The following is a 24,817-nucleotide window of genomic DNA, read 5'->3' as shown; positions in this document are numbered from 1 at the left end:
GGAAGGGGGAAGGGGGGCATGGGAAGGAAGGAGAGGAGGAGGAGAAGGGGGAGGTGGAGGAGAAGGGGGAGGAGAGGAGGGGCATGATGGGGGGAGAAGGAGGGGGAGGGGAAGAGGAGGAGAAGAAGAAGGTGGGGAGGAGGGGAGGGGGAAGAGGGGAAGGGAGGAGAAGGAGGGGGAAGAGGGGGGGACCAGGAGACAGTGACAACGCCTTCTCCACACTGGTTGCACACGTCTCATGACAAACGCCTCACAACAAATCCCATCCATCTCTTCCAGAGCCTGGGAAAGCAACGGAGCTACAACAGACCCTCCCAGGGGAGGAAGAGCCACTTCACTGGTCTCACACAAGGGCTCCTGCACAGCCCGGGAGGTGACGCACCCCTGGAAGCCATAGCAGCCCTGTGCCACCTGCAGGGGATGGGCCTCTGAGGGGACCCAGAGCCCAGGGGACGGTGGCCCAGATGTGCATGTGGGTCCCCATCTCTGATCCTTTATTTTCCAAGGGAGAAAACGGACAAAAACGCAGATTTTCATGTGCAATCTCCCAATCTTAAAGTGTTTACAGCCAATTCACTGTTTTAAAGCAGGAAACCTTCTCCAGGCCCCGGGCAGAGCTAACCTTCGCCAGGTGACGCTCCTCCCCTCACAAGGTGTGTGTTCAGTGGCTGGTTTGGGTTTGCTGCCACCTTGTTTTAAGTGGGGACGTGCTTGGGGAGAAAAGCGACGCCCTCCTGATAGACACAAAGTCAGCCTCCCGAGGCCGATGTGCCCAGCCGTCCCTCCCGGGCATCTCTGCGGGGCCAACACTGCTTTGTCTCCCTGCTTCCTTTCTTTTCCATTGTCTCCAAACAGCCACCATGGGCCCTGAGCAGCGCTTGTCACCGTCCTTCCAGATGATGCCCACACAGTCCCCACCGGGAAACCTGTCTTTATGGAAACCCCAGCTCAGGCTGGGCTGGGTCCCCCCCTCCCCCCTCCCCCCTCCCCCCATTTCCCTGGCCCTGGAGCAGAGCAGCTGTGTTTGCTGTGAGGGTCCTGCGGGGATGGGGGCTGAGACAAGGCCCCGGAAGGGCTGAGTCCTCCACCGACCGCCCGCCACCTCTGCCCACTGTCCCGGCCAAGGAGAAGGCAGGGGATCCGCGGCCGGCAGCCTCTGCTTGGGGCTCCCCTGGGGAAACCTGTCCTGTCCAGCCCCAGACACCGGCCCTAAAGGACACCTCTTCCTCCCTCGTGCATCCTTTTGAAGAGAAGTCAGCAGCTCCTTCTCCCTGAGGACTGGGGTTCTCCCTGCCCCTCCTGCACACGAGGGCCCAGAGGTGCGTCCACCTGCCCTCGCACGTTCAGCCCGCATCCGTTCTTTTTCTTTTTTGAGCGTTGTCCATAGTGAAAAGTCAGATTTCTTGCAAAAGCCACTTCTCTGGGAAAATCAGCAGGGCAGGGAGACAGGATGTGCGTCCCCTCCCGCGGCCCCATCAGTGGGGTGAGGGGTCCCCACTCACGTCCAGTTTTCTCCTGACTCCGAGGTCAAGGGTCAGTCCCAGGCACTGTTGCCAGGGCCACGCTCTTGTCACAGAGTTAGAGGAAGGTGGGCCCCTCCGTCCCCTCTGACCCTAAGCAGGCAGGAGCAGGTCCCACGGGTGGGGGAGGATGAGTGGACAGGTGTCTCACCCCTGGGCCACTTCCAGGCTGGCTCCCGGGGGCGTTAGTTTGTCACACCTGCCCCAGGATTGCAGTATCAGCCCCTCGCTGTCTGGCCTCAGTAGGGGAGGAGAGAGGATGTGCTCTCAGCTGGACAGCCTGGGTGGGCTCATGCCGTCAGGGAGGTGATCCAGCCAGCGCCTGGCCGGGGGGCGCTCAGGAGCTGGAGCTGCTGTTTGCATCATCATCACAGTGGAGAGGGCGGGCAGGTGGGGGCTACACAGAGGTGACGTCCACCGTCCTGGGAAACCAGGCTCCCCCATGGCGGGGCCTGAGCTGACCTGTTCCCCTTCCACCTCCATCGGACTCACTGTCATCTGAGCATCCTTTAATCCCCCTCAGGACAGAAATGAGTCACCACCCCTGCAGAGCCCCACCCCCCACCCTGGTTCCTCACCTGCTCAGGACCTCCTTGTCCACATCCCCGATGAGGTCCGAGCCCACAGAGCCCCATCTCCCATGTTCACCCGAAAGCCCCCTCCTGGCTGTGTTTCCACGGTTCCAGAGCAAACTATCTGGGAGCAACACGAGGGAACCGCAGTCGTGCAGCTGGCCCATCCCTGTCTCCAGGAGTATTTTATGTGCCCTGAACAGGGTTCCAAATTTTTGGAAAATTTCATATTAAAAATTCTCGATTCTCTTAAAAAACGGGAAGCTTTGTCAAGTCTAGTTTAGAAAATACAGGGGGGTTTGTGTTTGATGCCCTCTCTCTCTATCAAACACAAGCCCCACTCTGAGATACCAAACAAAACAGCAAAGATGCTGCCTGGGCTGAGCCCGGACCTGCCTGGCCTGCAGGGAGGGGGGGTCGGCCCAGGTGCCAGGTCACTGAGCCCTCAGCTGCCACGGGAACGTACGTACGGATGGTGAGTGCATGCAAACAAGCACCCACGTGAGCAGGCTGGAGACAGGAGCAGCTTCGTGCTTCCCCGACACTGGTTTGTTTTTAGAGCTTTGCTTATTTTTTGGTTTAAGTAGATAAACAAGGAGGAGAATAAGAGCACTTACTAGTGGCATAATTTTTCTCTCTATTGGTTTTGATGTGGATGAATCTCCAAGCAATCATCTTGTCTTTTATAGATATATTGAAAATAATTAACTGAGAGAATAAAAACTTCATTTACATTGTGATTCCCGCTGTATAAAATGCATGCATGAGTGTAAGGCATTAATAGGTCTACATCTAGGAAAATGGGCGAATTTTTCTTCTTTCATTTTGACTTCCATTAACATTGTTATAATCTGGTTCCTTAAAAAAATAATAACAGTATCACACCCGTTAAGTGATGGACCACTGCAGTGTTTCTATTTTCAAATCTTAAAGCAATCAACTCAACATCATGTTTGGGGGCCGGCTATTAACATCACAGCAACAACTAAATGCAGAAGAGCTAAGCCTTGAGCAGCGTATTTTTCTTGTTCACAGCATAAAACATAGAACAAGTTCGAAGATGCTGACTGAAGTCTGCATTTATTTCCCAGGGAGGACAGGCTGCATTCTAAGGCAGAGCTTTGGTGGCTCGCAGACCTGGATTCAGTACCTGCAGCCAGCACTCCCCAACCAGGAAATGTGGAGAAGGCCATTTCATTTTTCCAAGCTCAGCATCCTCGTCATCAGAAGACCCCACTATGCACCACAGGCTGCACACAACATGATAAGCAAAAATGCAGGAAAGGTACAGTTTAGGGGAAAAGACAAGCATTCATCCAATGACCACATGATGAGTGTAAGTACCACCAAGGAATGGGACACAGTAGTGTCCAGGTGGGTCAGGGAAGGCCCCTCAGAGAGTGACAACACAGCTGATCTAAGCTGCAGGCAGAGGCAGCGCGTGCAAAGGTCCTGTGGCTGAGGCAGAGAGGGAACAGGAGGGTGGCACAGAACAAGGCTGAAAAAAAGACAAGGCTTTGTAGACTTAGATGGTACTCGAAATGCACAGAAGGCTGTCGAGGGTTTTAAGCGCAAGAGTCGCACAATTCAACGGACATTTCGAATAGTCATCCCTCGGTATCCGAGAGGGATTGGCTCTAGGACCCCCCTCGGACACCAAAATCCGAAGACACTCAAGGCACTTATACAAAGTGGTGTAGTATTTGCATATAATCTACGCACATGCTCCCATATACCTTATCATGCCTAGATTACTTATAATACCTAATACAATATAAATGCTATGTAATTGTAAATTCAATGTTAATGCTGTGCAAACAGTTGCCAGCACACAACAAACTCAGGTTTTGCCTTTTGGAACTTTCTGGAATTTGTTTTTCTAATATTTTTGATCTGAGATTGGTTGAACCTGTGGGTGCAGAGGGCTGACTGTATTCCTCTGGATGCTGTGCGTAGCAGGGGCAAGCCTGGCAGCGGGAGAGCAGTTGAGAGACCATCACGGTGGTTCGGAGGGGAGATGACAGTCTTGGGCAAGGACAGTGAGCGGAGACGGGGCAGGAATGGATTGGGGACGTGAGCTGGGAACCCAGCCAGCAGGCTGGTCTTGTTTCCTCCTGCTCGGCGTCATCTGTGCGGCGGGGCCAGCAGAGGGCAGGCTCTGTCCTGCCAAGCGCACGGTGCAAGTGCTTGGACGCTAATGCCCCAGGTCATCAACATGCCCAGAAGTTTCTTCAGCATCACGTGACACCGTGTGTGTCCCCAGTCCTCACCCACTTCACCGAGGCCCCAGCATGACTCAGCCGTTCCCGCCCCCAGCAGATGCAGCAGCTGTGGAAGCGGTCACAGGGCGTCATGCGGCTGGGCCAGCTCCTGGCTAGGACCATGCCCCTTCCCCCTCCTGCGGTCGCCCACACCCCACAGGCTGTCCTCCCCCCAGCAGGCAGAGAGGCAGCCCAAGCCTCCATCACCTCAACTCCCACTAGCTAGACAAGAGGGGTGAACGCTCACTTTCCCATCAAAGAGGTGCCTGCCTAGACGCCCTCGCCGACGCACACGCTCTCCCAGCCCAGCCCAGCCGCAAATAACAATTCCACGCATCCAGGCTGACCTCAGAGGAGAAAGGATCAATAAACCAACACTGCACGCCCACCCTCCCAGCGGGGGAGAGAACGCCATTTGTGGACAAGTCTGTCCTGCTCATCGGCGTCCCCAGAGTCCACAACGGTGCAGAGCACAGGCGTGGGGCTGAATCAATGTATGCCGGATGAATGAATGAAGGTCTGCATCCCCAGTTTGCAGGAGTCCCTACCAGGATGAAAGCAGCCGAGGGCACGGCCGGCTTTGGAAACCTCTGCTTCCTCAGACTCCTCCCCGCCACCCTGCCCCCCAACCCCTGCCTCTGCGCTGCGCAAAACCACAACCCAACCCCATCTGGACGAGCTCACAGGGGACCCACCCAAGAGCCCGCTCGCACAAAACAGAAAACTTGGCATCGCCAGCTCGGCTGCTGCGTGGCCGAGAGTGAAAAATGCAGGCGACTCTGCGCAGACCACAGAATCATCAAGAGCTTCGGGAACGAGTGTTAATGACAGTTTTATTTCACTGGGGAGAAGAGCGACCAGACTAATGAAGTGGCCGCTGGGACAGTCTCAGGATTTCTCCAATAAACATAACCCTCTTGGGACCGGGGGAAGGAAGGAGAGACATCACTAGTGAAAACCCGACAAGCTGTGACTGGAGCTGCAGGGCCACTGCTCTGCTGGCTGCTGCCCTTCAGGGGGACGGGGAGATTCGTGGTCGGACCTTCCACGCGCCCCTAATAAGCTGCCCAGCTGCCACTCCTCACCATAAAGGTCCCGGAATGATGACTGGAAGCTTCAACCGAGACAACAATTATATTTTCGGGAAACCAAACTGAGCTGTGAAACCCACCACAAAGCTGAATTTTCAGTGTCAGAATCCATTAGGTGACTCGTCCATGGGGAGGGTCTAAAAGGAGCTACAAGTTGAACAATAAAGGATGCACTTGTGAGATTGTCTTTGAAGAGAGGCAGCTCGTGAGCTCGACCAGGACCGCAGGCGGAAGGGTTGCTCCAGCTCGTCTGGCAGCAGCAGCCCAGTGGCAGGTGGCAAGGCTGGGGCTGATGTGCATCCCTTCAGGTGAGAGGTTGTGAGCTGGTGCTGCTTCCTTGGGGAAAGCTCTTGTGGCTTGTGTCTGCAGGGCTAAGGGCCGCATCTGCATGGAAACGTCACCTCTTCTCTCTGAGGGTCAAAGGGGTCGGAATCATGGGACTCCCCTGGCGGTCCAGTGGTTAAGACTCCGTGCTCCCAATGCAGAGGGTGCGGGTTCGAGCCCTGGTTGGGGAACTAAGAGCCCACGTGCCGCAGCGCGGCCAAAAGAAAAAGGGGCGGGTAGGTATCTGCATGAGGAAGGAGGCCAGCCTGGGGTCATTTCAAAGGCATGCTGCCCAGGTGGCAATTCACAGAGGAGTCACTTGAACAGCAAGCAGACACCCCAGATTTGGGAGGTGGGGCTGACAGCATCTTGGGGGGTCTTTGAGCCGCAGCAAAAGCCACCCCACTGTTTGGCATGCAGAGCTGGTCCCCGGAGGGAAGGTAGACCATCTTGCCTAAGGAGCCCGAGGTCTCTGGGGAGACAGGTGGTTGGCACCCGCGTGCCCCATCTCGAGCTGCGGAGTCTCGGAGCTCTGTGTGGTGGATCTGGGTGGTCCAGTAAAGGCCAATGGCAGAGAAAGGAAAGGGGTCCCCTGAAACCAGTGACCTAATTTAAGACAGGGACTGAATTAAGGGTGGAGGGCTAGTGTTTGCTAAGACCCAACCTTTTGGAAAAGATAAGCACGAGAATGAATCTGAGCCCTGGGAGCCTGGAAGCTGGAGTCGGGGGCGGAGATGCGGTGGGGTGATTAACTGAAAGGACAGGTGTGTGAGGTGACCATATGGTGTCTTGAGTTGTGGACCAAGTCATCCCAATAATGGGTCAAAAGGTAGGTGCATTCCAGCTAAGTCCCAGAGTTTCCATCTATCCCACAAAATCCACCAGGACCCACAGACTCAGATCCTGGAAGAAAGTCAGCCAGGCCTGGAGGGAGGGAACAGGAGGACAGCCCAGAGTCTCAGCTGAGCCGGGCAAACAGCTGCCCTCACGCCTCCCCCACCAGAGCCGGTTCTGCTCTCAGAGGCCTCAGCCCAGCGCGTCTTCAGGAAGGGACGTGGGCCGGCCCAGGAGAGAGGGCTGGAAAGACGCAGACCAGCCCGAGACTCTGAATCTCAGCAGTGATCTCCAAGGAGCAGCCGTAAACTAAGGCGGGGAGTTCAAACAGGCCGTCTGGGCAGCCTGAGGCCCTCTCCATCCGCGTTTAACTGGAGCTACAGACAATGGGACCAAGGCTTTGCCCAATCCTCATTCCCACGGTGTCCGCGTGGCAACTTCAAAAACACAGAGTGAGAAGCGGTATCTCCTCTGCCCGGGTGTACGCGGAACGCCCCACGGGAGGATGCTGTGTGGTTAAGACACGCTGAGCGATGAGAGGCACCTGGTACCCACAGTCACCCCCAGGACCACCCTGTCGGCTGAACAGGCTTCCCTGGCACACGATAGGTGCTCTGTGTTTGGCAAACTGGCTAGTTAAGTGATGGGCTTTTACACGCGTATTAGATTACTGGTCTTCTGTTTCTTTTCAGCGTACTTGGGAAACACGGCAGTTGCTACACACTGAATTATCCGGCATCCATGTTTGGCCATAAAAGCAGGGGAGAGCACTTTCGCTGCTCCTTGGAAGTGGCAAGACCGCTGTTTCTAGGACTCAGGCTGACACCCTCCACCCCGGCCCTGACACACAGCTGGGTTCCTCTGTGGAGGGGGGATGAGGTGCAGCAATCATGCATCTGCCTCCGTGTTCCATCAATCAGAGTGAACGGTCCGGGCACAGAAATCTCATGCCTTAGCGGGGAAATCTGCCACCCCGCAGTGGTGGCTGTCACACTCAGAAACCTGGCCACCCTCCCCGAGGGTTTCAGTAGCCCTACTGACCTGGAAGGGGCTTCCTAAAGACTCCTACACTACGCTCTGCGGTAGACAAAACAACACCCCCTCGCCCAGAGAGATCCCATCCCAATCCCCAGAACCTGGGAGTGTCACTTTACGAGGGAAAGGGGCTCTGCAGGTGGGGTTAAGTTAAAGCTCCTGAAATGGGGAGATACTCCTGGCTGTTCCGTAAGGACCCAGTGTGATCAACCAGAGTCCTTGTGAGTGGGAGGCAGGAGGGGCAGAGGCAGATGAGAGGTGACCTCAGAAGCAGAGGTCAAAGAGAGAGGTTTGAAGATGCCGTGCAGGCAGAAGGGAGAGATAAGTCAAGGAGCGGCAGGGTCTTTGGAAGATGCAAGGACACAGAGCTCCTTGGAGCCTCCAGAAGGAATGCAGAGCTGCTGGCACCTTGACTTCAGCCCAAGGAGACCGATGTTGGAGACCTGACCTCCAGAGCATTAAGATGATAAAGCTGTGTCGTTTTAAACCACTCCGTTTATGGTGATTTGTTACAACAGCAATAGGAAACTAACACACCCTTCTTCTGGAGAAAAGGGTGGCTACATTGGATAATATAAAAACGTTTAACTTGCACATGACCAAAATAGTCAAAATGAAACATAACAGACAATGAGTTAATGCTGTGATAGGCAGACGGCCCTTAGAAGTCAAAGGATATAAGCAATAAAAATGCAAATGGCCAGACTTCCCTGGTGGCGCAGTGGTTAAGAATCTGCCTGCCAATGCAGGGGACATGAATTCGATCCCAGGTCCGGGAAGATCCCACATGCCACGGAGCAACTAAGCCCGTGTGCCACAACTACTGAGCCTGCGCTCTAGAGCCCACGAGTCACAACTTCTGAGCCCGCGTGCCACAACTACTGAAGCCCGCGACCCTAGAGCCCGTGCTCCGCAACAAGAGAAGCCACTGCAATGAGAAGCCCGCGCACCACAATAGAGTAGCCCCCGCTCGCCGCAGCTAGAGAAAACCCACGCGCAGCAACGAAGACCCAACGCAGCCAAAAAATAAAGTCATTTATAAAAAAAAAAAAAATGCAAATGGCCAATTCAATAGGAAAAAGTGTCTAGCCTCACTCATAATCAAAGAAATGCAAATAAAAACACAACAATATCAGTACTAGGAGACTTCTTGCCATCAGAGTTTGCAATGACGTGGGGAAATCGGGGCCGCTTGGGGACAATGAAAACTCTTACAAGTTTTTGAAGGGCATTATGTGTATCAAAGGTGTGTGTCAATGTGTATCAAATGTTAAAATGTGTATCTCACCAAAAGTAGCCAAGGCAGCCTGGAGGAACCAAGCTGGGGGGTCTGAGCCCATCTCAGGACCTATTAGACATCTGCAGCAGTTTGGAGAGCGAGGTATTGGCACCAGAATAAACAGATAGGAGCAGAGTCCAGAAACAGAATCGCATGTAAACAGTGAACTGATTTATGACAAAAGTGACACTGCAGTGTAAAGGGAGGGGGAGGGGTGTTATCTTTTCAACAAAGAGAGCGAGGAAAATTAGCTATCCACCTGGGAAAAATAAATAAATCTTGACCTCCACTTCATAGCACACACAGAAACAATTATAGAAGGACTAGATCCAAAGGTGAGGGAGAAAACAATAAAGCTTTCAGGGAGCTCGGGGGACTATCTTCATGACCTTGGGTGAGGCAACATTCCTCGACCAGGACACAAAAGCCCAAAGCATAAAAGGACAGCTTGATGAAGTCGACCACATTAAAACTTAAAACTCCAGGAGACAGCCCAAGAGTACAAAGGCAAGACCCCATCGGAAAAGATATTTGCAATGTATACATCCAACAAGTGACTCATACCCAAACTATATAAAGAACTCCTAAAAAAATCAGTGAGAAAAAAAAAAGCAGACATCCCAATACAAATATAGGCAAAAGAGCTGAATAATATACACAAAAAGGCATACCAGGATGGTCAACAAGCATATAAATAGTGCTGCAGGTACGAAGCCCTGTCCTAGATGAATCTCATCAAGGTAATGCTGAAGAGAGGAAGCCAGGACCATCTCAGTCGAGAGGTCAAGTGTCCAAAGGAAAAGCAACTTCAAAGGCCAAGTGCCTGCATGTGTCTGAGCCGCAGTTCTGTCCAGTGGGGACGTTAAGGCCAGAGGCTCGGGGTCACTCAGGAGCCACCTGGAGTCCACCCCCGACGGTTCTCTATTCCAACACCTTGGCTGATGAAACACGTGTGCTGACTCAGGGACCAAGGTGCCCCCGAGACATTAAACAGGCTTTTTGGGAGAAGAAATCTGTCGGGCTCGGAAGGCAAAGCTCAGGAAAGCTTGGGGGGGTGGGGGGATAGGGACAGGCCCCAGGGTATGACTGGGCCCCAGACGGGTCCCCCCATGGCCCGGCCAGGCCTGCGACCACCCCGGCCCCTCAGCATGGCCCCCTCTGTCCTCTCACAGTGCCCAGGCTCAGAGGACAGGCTGGGCTCAGGAACGTCCTGATCCAACTTGCCCTCTGCAGCCTGACCGTCTGGACTAACTGATGGGACCCGATGTCCTCGGAAATGGACTGATGACATGACCACGTGGTGTCCCAGAAACGCAAGCCCAGCGCGTCTGGTGGGCCACCCTCATGCCTGGGTTTAACTAAGTGTCCCCTCTAGGACCCCCAGGAGAGGCCTGGGGACCGGCCTGCGGCCACTGTCCCTCAGTAACCCCAGGGAGTCCCCGCTCTGTGCCAGGAAAAGACGCCACGTCAGCCCGGGCCCTGCTGCCGGGATAAAGCGCAGCGGCTCCGAGCCACGCACCCCTCGACGATGGCGGGACAGTCCCCACGTGTCCGCGGAGCCCCTCTCGCCCGCCCCTGCCCACCGGCCCGGGCTTCCGCAAAAAACGCTTCCCATTGCACAAATCATTTTAAGTCAAAAGAGCATGCCTCCAAAATCGTCCTCAGAAATGCAAAAGCAACCTTCAAAAGAAAAACCCCCAAAACCATAGAGAAAGCTCGGATGAGACAAGCCGCAATTACTGTCCTCGGTTGGTCTGACAAAATTTCCTCTCCGCCTCTCCTCAGGACGACAGTCTTCACTCAAAGACTTTCTTTTTTAAAAATAACTACAGTGACCCACCATTAGAACAGAGATTGCATTCTAATCCATCCTTTCTTTTTCTCCGGTTTCCAAACTGGCGCCTTCCTGACTTCAGAGAAGGAAAAAATGTAAACTTCTACAAAACGTCCAGCAGCTGCCTCGAGGCCAGCCCAAGCCGGAATTCAAGCTGCAGCAGGAAAGTGAGAAGTATTTTCGAAGGATTGACTCCCCCTGCCCCACCCCCGCCGTCACTCCCCCCCCCCAACTCCCGCCACTCCCCACCCCTAGACCACACCATCTTCTGAACCACTCCAGTGACAAGAAGGTGTCAAAGACCAGTGAAAGACGGAGCCCCTGCCCAGAGCCTCCCAGAGCAAAGGGATGCTTAGCCAAACATCTCTCCTTAGCTGCTGGAGTCTGGAAGGGTGGTGTTCTTAAAGAAAAAAGAACCGTGTTTTCAAAAAGCATAGCAACACTCAATTTCATCTGGTGCTCCTTCTCCAGCCACCCCTGAAGCCCAGCGGCTTTCAACACCACTCGAAGCCATCCCCCGCCTCCCTCCAGCCACGACCCAGGTCACACAGCACAGCTCAGGCGGAGGCATCGACACCTGCTTCCTGCCCACGCCTTCCGGGCCTCCGTGCCGGGGGTAAGAACGCACTGTCACTTGGGGGCAGCGAGTTCCAGGAAGGCTGCTCCCCGTGCTGTATTCATCTGGGTCATCTGGGTGATTGTTATTGTCTGTGGTCGACAGCTCATAATGCTGCGTCTTCAGAAATGAATTAAACACACACACACAGATCACTAGAGCAGCCGAGGGGAAGGAATCTGGCTGGCAGCACCCATTCTCACAGTGACCTCGTGTGCAGAGACTGAGCTCTTCCTGTTCTCTCTGCTATTTGTCACTCCACTGCTCCCCGAACAGCCAGAGGCCAACACAGAGGAGGGAGAGAGCAGCCTGGGGAGAGGGGTCCATGTGCAAGTAGACACACACTTTTCCAAGAGCATAGAAGAGAGGCTATACCTCTCACAATGGGGAAATACAGGCAAACAATGTCATTCACTCCAACAAATTGCTTGCAAAATATTGGAACCAACTCAAATGCCCGTATGCAGGAGAGGAGTTGATAACCACATGATGGTTGAATAAATCCACACAGCACACAGTTGAATAAATCCACATGCGGCTGTAAAAAAAAAAAAAAAAAAGATGTGGACGATCTCTATGAACTGGTTTAGAGTGATTTCTAGGGTATACTGTGGAGTGAAAAACTGCAAAGTTCAAAAGGGTTTTTATAGCACTCTACCCTTCATGGAAGAAAGGAGATATAAGAAAATGTACATGCGCCTATTTGTTCAATGCAAACGAAACACAGAAAGGATAAACCAGAAATTAAGAGAACTGCTTACCTAGAGGGCATGGCTGGGGATGGAGTGCAAAGAACAGAGGATTGAGCAGGGCAGGGTGGGGTGCCATGCCTCTGAGTGCACCTGCTTGTGTAGATCTGACCCTTAGGACTGTGGTTACATTGCACATACCCCCCCCAAATAAATCAATAACTAAAATTGACCAGAATGGGGTACATCCATCACTGAATACAAACAACCACAGATGAATCTAACTGTATCACAAATGATTAACCCACTCTGAAGGGAAGGGAGAAGAAAGGAACCAACCTAGGTAACTTTGTAAAACAGAATTTCAACTGTATAGTGTAAGCTAACGGCAAAGAGAATGTGAACAAATATTGTCCTCTAGTTAGTACATTTGTTTCCCACGGGGGTATGGGTTAGCAATCCTGAACTACTCTGTATGTGTAATATATTTTATTTTACAAATAAGTAAAAATACTGAGAATCATGAGAGCCAGCTTTGGAGAAGGAAAGGTATAAAAAAAGCCTCGAATGAATCCTGTGGTCTTTGATTGCAAAGCGTTATCAGAATGAACTTACACTTTTTAACGTATACATACGGATGGATAGATATAGATAAATATATAAATGCATGTGTTTGCTTGTTTAAGTACATACATACATTTCAGAAGCAATGACACCCCAGTAGAAATGAGCACACTTTGCACCCAGATCCTGGTTTCTGAACACCACTAGCCAATAAAATGAACCAGGGCTCCTTGGAGAAATGGTGGATTCCATGATCCTAGAATATCTTTAATGCTAGAAAGTAAGGAAAGACTCAAAAACGAGGAAGGCATATCAAAAGGACACAGAAGCCAACTGGAAAAAAGCTCCCAATGGTCAAAGCTGGGACAATTTGAACAACAAAATAAATAATGACAGTATTGGATTATAGCCTACAGAACAAAATGTCCAAGAATCATATTGATATGAATAAATAATTGAATAATTTGTCCTTATATTAAAGTTCCAACTAATAAATGTAGTAAGAATGATGGAAATAGAAAATCAACATTAGGCAAACACTACAGCAATAATTTTTGCAGGTAATAACCATTGATGGACACTAAAATTTTTGGAGAAAGTATCATGAGAGGTATGACAGCTGTGTAGTTTCATGGTATCTCCCTCACAAGAGATTATAATTTGCAAAGGGAAAAACGATAACTTTACAATGGATAAACCTGGAAAACACCCCCTCAACCAAGCAATCAAAGTGAGCATCACGGATGATAATAAATGCCATCCTTTACTGCCTGCATCTGGTCTGAATTGTGCCCCCAAATCCATCTGTTGGAGACCTAGTCCCCAGGACCTCAGGATGTGACTGTATGTGGAAACGGGGCCTTAAAGGGGTAATTAAGGTAAATAAGGCCATAGAGTTGTTCCCTAATCCCATATGACTGGTGTCTTTATAAGAAGAGGACAGAGATCACATAAGAACACAGAGAGAAGGCAGTGTCTACACACCAAGGTAAGAGGCGTTAGGAGGAACCAACCCTGACGACACCTTGATCTCCACCTTCCAGCCTCCAGGATGTGAGACCATACACGTCTGTTGTCTAACCCCCTAGTCTGTGTTATTTTGTTCCAGTAGCCACAGGAAACTCACATAGTCTGGTGTGATCCAATAAGAAAGGCACAATTTCACTTCTGGGGTGCTCTTGTCAAAGATGCATAAACTCAACCTCGTCATGAGAAAACATCAGATAATCCCACACTGAGAGATGTTCTCCAAAGTGAGTGTCCTGGACAATTCAAGCGTCAAGGTGCTGAAAGACCAAGAAGCTGAAGAACCACGACAGGCTGGGAGGTGAGGAGACAGGTGAGGTCCTATATGGAAAAGCCCTAAGCAGGAAAACTGACAAGATCCAAAGCATGTCTATTGACTAGTTAATATCACTGTTAATTTCCTGGTTTCAAGAATTGTACTTTAAAATATTAACATTAGGGTGAGCTGGGTGTATGGGAACTCTGTCCTATTTTGCAGTCTTTCCTTAAGTTTAAAATCATTTCAAATAAAAATCTTAAAAAAACCATAGAGGTTGTAAACTGGTGACCGACTAGCCCAACTCAACCCACAGATGTATTTTGGTTGAAAATGTTAAAAGGGAATTTGAATCAGCTGCCAACAATACAAATCCAGAGATATAATTTTAAATCCAGGTGTACGGCTTCCCTTCAAAGATCAGAAGTTGTGGCACTACCTCTGAGGAAGCCACGCCACATCACCCGCTCCCATCGGCAGGACCAAAGCCCCCTGTGTCCTGACGCCGTTCCCCGCATCCAGATGGCCTGAGAAGGTACAACACCCTGAGGGCACATGGGTCCCAGCCCCCCAGAGGGGAGGGCCCAGGGCTTCCCTCAGAGCTTGTCCCCAAGCACGTGTGCGTCTTAAGACTCAGATGGAAGTCCTGGGGCTAGAATTTGTCAGGACTTCTGTTCACACGGTCCACCCCATCATTTAGATGCTACAGTTGTCAAGGTGCACGAACCCCACACAGGTGATACTGGGGGAACTACACCCACTTCCCCGCCACCCTCTGGCCCGTGACGGGCGTACAACCCTCACACACCAACTGACATCCTCCCTCCTGCTCTCTCCCGGGGCTTTGAATTGTGAGGAGGGGACACATGCACAGACACAGAGGTGGTCCTCACCCAGCACCAGCGCAGGGCCCCTGTGCGGCCCTGACCACCCCTGGCTGGAGCTCCCCTCCAGTTCTGTGAGCCGCAGGATATCCTGGAAAACGCCCTCTTTGCTAAAGTTCATCCAAGGCCGGAGTTTGTTCCTGCACCGCAGACTATGAACTGAACAAGCGCTAACTAACCCCCGTCCCGGCTTACAAAGGACGAAATGGAGGCAGGGAGGCTAACACCCCACTCGAGATCACACAGCTGGTTTTTGTTGAGTCAACGTATGAGCCAATGAATAAACATCCCGGAGGACAAATTATACCCTCGTGTTTACTTGTGAGTGTTTCATGATGCAGATTTTCTTACTACCCGCTAGATTACTCGCCTCTCTTACTATGAAACGACTTCAGATGGGCGATTCCAACCCCTCCACACAAGGCTCGCACTGTGAATGGCTATGGCAGCCACGCTGCCCCAGCCTCTGAGCTGGTCACCGTGGTCCGCATCCTGCCTGGGCTTCCTCCCGCGTGGCGGCCACCGAGCCTCCCACGGACTCACTGCTGAGAGGCGCACGGCCGTCACGGGTCGGAGCTGGGCAGGCAGCACAGCCTGTGCTCTGACCACAGCCCCATCGCTGGTCCTCTGGGAGCTGGTGTCAGACGCACAGAGGGGCAGACCTTCCATTCTGGCCACTTCCCGGGCCAAACATCACCGATGCTAGATCATCACTGTCATTGGACTCAATCCCTTCCCAACTTTATGACAATCCTGATGGATGGACGGCCTGTCTTTGGGACTGACAGTCAGAGAGCGCTCAAGCCGGATTGATGAGTAAATTTTAGACAATAGCCATCGAAACTGACAGCACTTAGCTCTTCAAGACACTGGCTTTTGGTTTTCTAATTCTCAGAGTTTCCGAAGAATCTGCTTCTCTCAGGCTTTGCTTCCTTCTGGGGGTAGCAAAGGTCTCATCTTCGTGGACCAGGGAAAGGTGACCGTTCAGTCTCGATTTACAAATTAAGATTCTGATTAGAGGCTGTGAGCGATTCTAACTGGCCAGAACACTGCCATTTCTGACCCATCTTTTAGGCAGGGGACTTTGGCAATTGCTACAGGGACAGTTAACCACAGCAGGGTGGTGCCCTGAGTAACTTCTAGAGGGGGCTGTGCAACTGCTCCCCGTTTCTATCCTCTTCAGCTGGACGGTCTATTGCAACAGCCTCTACGTCACTGCCAGCTGCCCGGCCAAGTGCTCTGAGCTGGGAAAGGCTGCAGCCCAGCAGGCTCCCCGCGCCGGACAGGACACACGGCGAAGCAGCAGGAAGCCACCTGCAAATCAGCACGACTGGGGTCGGCCAAAGGACAGGGTCGGAATCTGGACAGTTTGATGGGTTGGGAAGCAAGGGACATAGATGAAGGAAAACACTGTGATGGGTTTGAACACAGGCTCTGAGGACGCACACGCTGGGTCCCAGGTATGCCTGACACAGAGATTCCGAAGAAGACATGGCGCAGAAGCCTCGGCTACACTGGCCATCACAGTCTGTCAGACCCGGGTCCCGACCCACAGACAACATGGAACCATAATGAGCACTGGGGACTCACGGCAAAGCCCCCGGGTATCAGGGCAGTGGACTCCGGTTTGTTTATTTCATTGCACCCCTAACCGACTCGAGTTGGTTTCCTAAGAAAATACTGAGAACATTTTTTTTAATATAAGGATCTTTATGGCAGAACATCACAAAAGACATTGGCTGATGGTGAGGTCCTGACGGTCGGGGGCTCTGGAGACAGCCCTACTCAGAAAGGGGCTGGGAGGGAGGGGGGGAGGGAGGGAACCGTGATAAACAAAACAAAATCACCCCCGCTCTTCAAACTCCAGGTTCACACCAGCCTGATCTAACAAGGAGGGTGGGTGTGGGAGCGTGGGCCTGTGTGTGTCTGTGTGTGTGTGCCGGGTCTATGTGTGTCCTGGGTGCGTGTGTCTGTGTGTCTGTGTGTGTGTGCCGGGTCTATGTGTGTCCTGGGTGTGTGTGTCTGTGTGTCTGTGTGTGTGCTAGGTCTGCATGTGTGCGTGTATTTGTGTGTCAGCGTATGTCCTGGGGGTGTGTGTGTGTGTGTGTGTGTGTGTGTGCACGCACGGACACATCCCCGCCCCGTGAACTCACTGAGGGTCTGGACACCGGGAAGCCCTGCATTCAGGCCAGCCGCCCCTCCCCCCCCGCCCACTCAGCCTCGTGCCTCAGCTTCGGGCCCTGGTCCCCAAGCCCCCCACTCCCCCGCACAACCCACAGCCCCTGCACAGCCTGGTCCCCAGCGTCCACCGTGACTCACAGCCCCCGTCCCTAGGGCCACTTCAGCCTCAGACACACATCGCCTCCAGAGGCGTTCAGAGCAAGGCTTCTCTGCTTTTATACACCTGGGTTACAGATGCCACATTATAAGACCCCCAACACTGGAAGCACTAAAGATGCCGCTGCTTCACGCCAGGACCAAATTTCCAACACTGAGCCTCTGAGCCCGCCGAGCTGAGCCCTCCGAGCTCATTCTTGCCGAGTAGGCTGCATCCTCACGATGGCAGCAGGGGAAGAGCCTCTGCCCCGGGGACGGGCATCTCTCCATAGGAAGAGGAGCCACACAAATATACACAGGTAACAACACAGCTCCTGACGAGGCTACTTCTATGGTGCTGCTGACTCTGAGCTCGGCATTCCCTCAACAACCATTTACTGAGCCGCTGCTGTGAGCCAAAGCTCAATGCCAGGCATCGTGAGGAAGGAATCAGTGATTCCAAACAGGGTCCAGGGCAGCTTCTCCAGAAACGCACGGGCTGGTTTAAGAGATGGTCGATTTGCATAAATAATAACATACGGTCCTTGGAGGTGGTACTGATGCAGTGCAAAGACGGCCTGGAGGGAAACGTGGTCCTTCCCTGGGGACATCAGAGAGGGCTTCATGGAGGAGGTGGGACTGACCCCAGAGATGTGGGAAGAAGGCCTTCCAGACAAAGGGAGGGGCACATGCAAGGGTGGAGGTCCACCAGGCCTGGACTTCACGGGAGAGCGAGCATTTCCATTCCTCCAGACAGACATTCAAGCAGAAAGTCAGACTGGAAAGGTCCGCTAGAGACCGACCGTGAGGCCCGGAGTTGAAATGTGTCTTCAGGGAAACCTTAGTCACCGAAAGATTTTAAATAGGTGAGTAAGACCACCTGGCATGTGTTTCTGGAAGATAAGCCTGGAACTCGGGGAGAATGAAGCAGGGAGAACAGTCAGGAAGCTTCTAGCTCAGGCAGAACCAGGGGAGGCACGGCGGGGCAGAGCAGGTGCGAGGGATGCTCTGAAAATAGAGTCACAGCTGGTCCTGCGCAGAGACCCGGACCCAGGAGGGTGCCAGGGTGCCAGGCTCAGAGCGGAGAGAAGGCGACGTGGTGACAGAGGACAGACACAGAGGACGTGCGGGCTCGGGGGTAACGTGCCCACCTGCACACCTGGAGCCGAGAAACCTGCCCGGAAACAGGAGCGAGGCCGAGGGAAGAGGTGGGTTTTGTGTCATCGGGAACATCTGCCCGGAGGTGATGGCTGAAATCACGGCATGCCCATGAATTCAGAGAAGTAAACGTTCATGCAGAGGGGCTGAAGGAACAGGTGTGTTAGGGAGTTATAGCAGGGGGTGCAGCAGAGGTGGAGCTGACACCAGGGAAAGGGCGGCACCTGCAGGGCGTGGACGGCAAGCCCGGGGCTGGGGCGTCAGGGGCTGCGGCGGGGCACGGGCCTCGACGGAGCTCAGGTGAGCAGGGGTCTCTGGAGGCGTGTGAGACCATTTTTGCAGCTCGAAAATGTGTATGGAAAGTGGAGATAGTAAAAATCGACCTTAAATAGTTTGAAGAAGGGAAGGGAAGGTGGATGTCACATAAGATCTCTGGAACTTGGGAACCAGCGATGCCACTTCTGCATGTACACACCTAAACGGACCAAAAGCAGGGTCTCGGAGAGATGCTTGCACACCCACATTCATGGCAGCATTATTCACAATAGCCTAAAGGTGGGAGCGACCCAAGTGGCCATTGACGGATGCATGGATAAACAAAATGTATGTAGTCCATCCACACCATAGAATATGATTCAGCCTTAAAAAGGAGGACATTCTGGGACTTCCCAGGCGGTCCAGTAGTTAAGACTCTGCGTTTCCTCTGCAGGGTGCGCAGGTTCAATCCCTAGTCGGGGAACTAAGATCCCACATGCCGCATGGCACTGCCCAAAAAAAAAAAAAAAAAGGAGGACATTCTGACATTTGCTACAACACGGATGAACCTTGAGGACTTGATGCTCAGTGAAATAAACCAGACACAAAAGGACAAATCCTCTATGACTCTATTTACACGAGGTCCCCGGAGTAGCCAAAGTCATAGAGACAGAAGGGAGAAGGGTGGGTGCCGGGGGCTGAGGACGGGGAGGGGGAGTTCATGTTTAATGGGGACAGAGTTTTTCTGTCAGTTTTTCTCAGTTTTTCGAGATCAAGAGAGTCCTGCAGATGGAGGGTGGTGACGGCTGCACAACAATGTGAAACGTACTTAACGTCACTGAACTGCAAGATTGAAAATGGTTCAGAAGGTCAATTTTATGTTATGTGTATTTTACCGCAATTTAAAATGTTTTAATGTTTTGTGCTCTTCAAAAAGAGAGAGAGAGAGAGGTAGGTAGGGTGAGAGGGGCATTCTCAGGTCAGAACAGTTTGCCTGTGGATGGAAAGGGCGTGAGAGAGAGGGATGGAGCAGGCAGAGAGGCGGGGCAGAGGAAGGGAGGGAAGGTTCCTGAAGAAGAGAAAGAAAACGTCCTTCCCTGAGGAAGGAGGGAATGATGAGAGGGATGTGCGAAACCGGAGAGATGGTCAGGATGAAAGAGGGAACGGAGCAACGGCTGTCGGGTGGTGCCATCAGCCTGGGAAAGCACAAATACAGACGAACACTGGCCAGAAAGTGTGGACAGCCGGGCAGAGCTGGGTTCTGAGGGAACCAAGAAGGGGCCTGACCTTCGTGGGGAATGAGGGTCGGGGGGCAGGGTGAGACGGGAGCTGCAGTGAGAGCGACTATGTCCTGACTCACTGGCTTCCCTCGATGGCCGTCTCATTGAGGAGAGGATGAAAACACACGTGGACGGACCCAGAGGCTGGCACATAGTAGGGCTTCAGGTAATGTTGGTGGAATGGGATGGAACAGTATAAAACGGAACAAAATAGAAAATCCTGGCGGGAAACGTCTTTGTATGACTTCAAGCAATCAAAAATATATTTAGTTCTTATTATTGTACATATAGAATGGATAAACAAGGTCCTACCATATAGCACAGGGAACTACAGTCAATAGCCCATGATAAACCATCATGGAAAAGAATATGAAAAAGAATGTGTGTGTGTATATATATATATATATTTATATGTATAGCTGAATCACAGCAGAAATTAACAAAACATTGTAAATCAACTACACTTCAATAAACTAAATTTTATATATATATATATATTGTATTTTTTAAAATAAATTCCATGAAAAACCACACCTTCAGGTGTCGAATCAACATTGTATCACAGCACACGATCCTGACACAGGGAAAATCGTACTTTTTAAAGGACAGGTGCACATCTGTGTCCCCAATACATTTGTCGTTCTTATCACTGACAAAGATAAAGTGAAGGCAGAGAGAATTACGGTTACAATGGGGCAAAACAAACAGTTCATCACTCAAAACCGAAAGCATAAAAAAGTCTCTTCGAAACACTAAACTGTGTTTCCCAGAGAGAACCAAGCCCTCCAACTTACTAATGGCTATTATCAAGATAAGGGAGAATCAGTCAGTATATCCCCCTCCTCCAAAAACGACATTTATTGTAAATCAGAAATACCCATGATTGTGGCGCACACATCTATGAAAGTGACATCTGTTCTTAGAAGCCTTTTTACCCAAAGTCAATACTGTGTGTCCAACCCCAGTGCCATCCGGGGGATTTTCCACTGCTGTTCAAAAATAATCCCAGGAAAACGAATGCTAGAAAGAGGGAAATGCTAATCCTGGCCAGCACCAATCCATCTAAGATTCTTCATACAATCATACATACGAATATTCCTTGCTGCAAAACGAAATCAAAGAACAGAAATGAGGACAAATTCACTGGAACTCACCAAATGGTGCCAGAGATGAACAGTGATGAGCGGGGAGCCCGATAAGTTCTGGGAGAGCTTCGGCGTCGGGAAGACCTCCAGGGAAATCAGATAGCTGGTCACAGACAGCAAGCAGTTTTTGTAGTTTGCTGCCTCAGCAATCCTTGGAAAGACATGAAAAATCATTACAAAACACACAAAAAAAGAAAAAACGCTTGGGTTTAAAATTTAATGTTAAGCCTGAGATTTTTTGAAATCTTTTTGGGATGGGGCTTTGATTTCTATCAAAGAGCTGCTCTCTTTAGGGCTTGATGCTGGTACCAAAAGGTGAGATGGAGCCTTTGACCTCACAGAGTCTATAATCTAGTAGAAGAAGGGGGGATGGCCCAGGATGTGGGGAAGAACAGAAAGGTCAAAACAATGAGCCTGAATCTCAGCCATCCATTTACTTGACCTTGGACAAGTGACTTACCTATTGGAACTCTATTTGCCCTAACTATAAACCGGTGTGGTAAATAGTAGTGTGATAGATGCCTGTTGTCTTGTCACCCAGTAGCCCTTCACCCTTCTCCTGATAAAGGCACCTCAGCTTCCCTCCAGGCAATCATCCCTTCCCCACTTGCAGCCCACGTGCTTTGGAGGGAACTCCATCCTTGACTAAGAGTAAAGCCTGCTATCCTGACCTGAATGCATCAGTGCACTGCATTCCTCAGACCATGCTGACTGTTCAGACGTGAGCACATGGTCCAAGAAGATCCGAGGAGAAGTAACAAGATTCAGAAGGAAATGCTGGGTCAGAGATTCTCACTTCTCTCTGCTAGACATCAGCCCTGAAGCATGAGGTCCCAGAAGTGGCTTACAATCATGAGCAGAGAGACTGATTGGGAAGGGGATCCACCCCCTGGAAGAGCTGAGAGATGGAGCTGAGTGACATCAACTGGATGCTGGATCGAGCTGCTCCTGAAGCCAGCTGCCCGTGCACCTTTCAGCTTATGTGATCCAACAAACTCCTCTTTTGCTTAAAACAGTTTACGGGGCTTCCCTGGTGGCACAGTGGTTAAGAATCCGCCTGCCAATGCAGGGGACATGGGTTTGAGCCCTGGTCCAGGAAGATCCCACATGCCGCGGAGCAACTAAGCCCGTGCGCCACAACTACCGAGCCTGCGCTCTAGAGCCCGCGAGCCACAACTGCTGAACCCGCATACCACAACTACTGAAGCCTGCACGTCTAGAGCCCGTGCTCCACAACAAGAGAAGCCACCGCAATGAGAAGCCCGTGCACCGCAACGAAGAGTAGCCCCCGCTTGCCGCAACTAGAGAAAGCCCGCGCGCAGCAACGGAGACCCAACGCAGCCAGAAACAATAAATAAATAAAATAAAATAATAAAATAAATAAATTAAAAAAAACAACAACAAACAGCTTACGCTGGGGTTTCTGTCACTTACAACCCAATCAAAAGAATCCTGACTGATATACACAGTACTTGTCTCATGGAGTTATGAGGCTGAAATGATATTCAGGGCCAGGACTAGGGCGAGGCAAGCAAGGAACCCGGGGTGCAAGATCTAAGAAGGTGTTCACGTTCAGGGCCTGCCACTTGTGGTGCTTGAATGACTCCCAGAATGCACACCGATCTGAATGTTGTGTTCTCGGTGTCTGCTCGAGCCCTCGCCCTGCCTGGCGTGTGGTAGGTAATCAGCAAATGTCTGTTGCCTGAATCTGAATTTCAGACAGCTACACTAGGATGCTTGCGGCGTGGAGTCATTCGGCCCCGGCTCGGGCCGCCCAGCCGCCTGCTGGTCTCTTGCCCAATCTGGACTTTGCGTGTCTCCTATTCGCTCTCCAAAGCCCGACTGGGGATTCTGCCGCCTATGTGCGTTTATGTCCACAGGACTATCTTCATAATGTCGAGCCGACCCCTGGGAGCTGGAGGCACCATCTTCTCCCTCCTCCCTCGACTAGTTGTGCCTACTAACTAGCCTCAAAGCTGCTGACCTGGAGTGGAGCCCGTGGGACCCATGCGGCTCCTGCAACCGTCCCCCTTCACACACCACACCCGGCTCTGCACACAGGCTCCCTACACGTGTCCCTGAAAAAGAGCCGGTCCCCAGCGGCACACAGAACTGTTCCTGGAACTGTCAATATGAGACGTTTAAAAAAATATCGCTGTAAAGATTTAAAACCCCAGCCCTGCCTTCATGGAAAGACCCTGCAAGAGGGTCTTTCCAACAGGAGGTCACCAAGGACCCGGGTCTGTAGCAAAACAGAGGCATGGATTCCTCGTGTCTGAATATCACCGAGGTTGGAATCTTGAGGGGCTGCTGGAAGCTCAGAGAACACGGCTGATTTTCTGTCTGATTGTCCTTCTCTGGGAAAATGTCACTGGTGCAAGCCCAGAACGAGAAGACACACACGGAATAAGTCACACACATTAAAACAAAACAAAAGACACTGAAGAGAAAGCAGCACGTTAGTTCAGTGTTTCTCAACCACTGGTTTCAGCATCACCCCGTCAAGAGTCTTATTAGACACCTTTTTCCTAACACCCTGCCATCACCCCACCAACACCCCGCCCATCCTGTGAGATTTTAGTGCCACAGAGATACAGTAAATCTGCCTACGTACATAAAACACGCTCTATACAACTCTGCAGAGTCACAACCACTGTAATAGCTCAGACTCCTTGCCCCCAAAACCAGTCTTCACCCCACAGAGGTGATATCACCCCCACTGAAAATGTATGGGGTTCAGCCACTGCCGTGGAAACCTAAGACTGGCTTGATGTCACCAGGGACCAAATCAGACCCAAAGACAGAAAGATGTGGTCCCCGGTGACACAGAGGCCAGCTCGCTCGCAGAACAAGGGGGCCGCCCAGGTGGACGACCTCTCTGCCCGCGATTCCGGGGAGCTGAGATGCTTTGCACTCACCCTTGCCAGCGCCCTGCAGTCCATGCTTCCCTCCGCAGAACTCCGTGCACTCAGCACGTATGTAATTCCAGCAAACGAGCTAGAAGTCATTTTTCTAGCAAAAATTAGGACTCCAATATTAGCCAACAATAAAATCACAACCATTGAGCATGAAACCCTAAAAATACAGCATCATTTGTCACACACCCCTCTTTCCCCCTCCGTGTCCGTTTTCTAATATTTCATCCAGTCAGCTGTCTTCTCCCGCTGGGAGGTCAGCTCCATCAGGGCCACATTCTCACCCATTGTGTTCATTGCTCTCCCAGCCCCCAGAACCATGCCTGACACACGGTACGTTTTCAATTAACATGTGTTGAATGAATGAATCGTCTCACAGGCAGACAATGACGACTTAAGAAAAACATATGGGAAAAATGTAAAACACATGGAGAACCTTCTCTCAACAGACAAAATGCAAATCCAGAGTGGATTCCTGGATTCCACCCCGGGAACACGTGGATTCAGCCAGATGTAGTCTGGTAAATGCCGCCTTTGAGGGCAGGAATTGATACCAGACTCACCAAATCACGGTAAGGCTGACGGTCTACACTGCATCCTCAGGAGCATTTTTAATCTGGAAAAGTGCAATTTCCCAATATGGACGGGTTTACACCGATGCTCTCCAGTGACTCACTTCTCATGCAGCCAGTGAGGCCCTTCCTTCTGGCTGGGTTCGCCCTGCGGAGAGGCCCCGGTGGGGGTCCAGGGTCACCGGGCCAGGAGGAACCCACCGCTTCCACACGACCCACCCAAGTCGACAACGACGAGACACCAGAAGAACTAAGAAATTACTGTTTACTTTTCAGATGTGATAATGGCGGGAGTTTACTCTGTAGTTTTTAAAGAGTCTTTATCTTTTAAAAATAGAGACTAAATATTTACAGATGAAACTACATGATGTCAGAGACTGCTTCCAAATAA

The 24,817-nt window shown here is 51.5% G+C and overlaps 1 protein-coding gene across 1 annotated transcript in view; it reads right to left on the bottom strand.

Moving 5' to 3' along the window:
* Window positions 1-5,783: 5,783 nt before the first annotated feature.
* The window catches only part of LOC133075201 (adhesion G-protein coupled receptor D1-like), a 72,419-nt gene continuing 53,385 nt past the window's right edge, over window positions 5,784-24,817 (bottom strand). The window contains exons 16-17 of the mRNA XM_061169265.1: window positions 20,949-21,090; window positions 5,784-5,854 (exon numbers count right to left, since the gene is read on the bottom strand). Of these exons, the coding sequence (XP_061025248.1) occupies window positions 5,816-5,854; window positions 20,949-21,090 (181 nt within the window). The 3' untranslated portion in view covers window positions 5,784-5,815. The remainder of the gene's footprint in view (window positions 5,855-20,948; window positions 21,091-24,817) is intronic.

The sequence above is a fragment of the Eubalaena glacialis genome, chromosome 15, assembly GCF_028564815.1.
Source record: "Eubalaena glacialis isolate mEubGla1 chromosome 15, mEubGla1.1.hap2.+ XY, whole genome shotgun sequence".
NCBI lineage: Eukaryota > Metazoa > Chordata > Mammalia > Artiodactyla > Balaenidae > Eubalaena > Eubalaena glacialis.
Note: the sequence above shows the minus strand (reverse complement) of the source record. Positions and strands in the feature narration are given on the sequence as shown.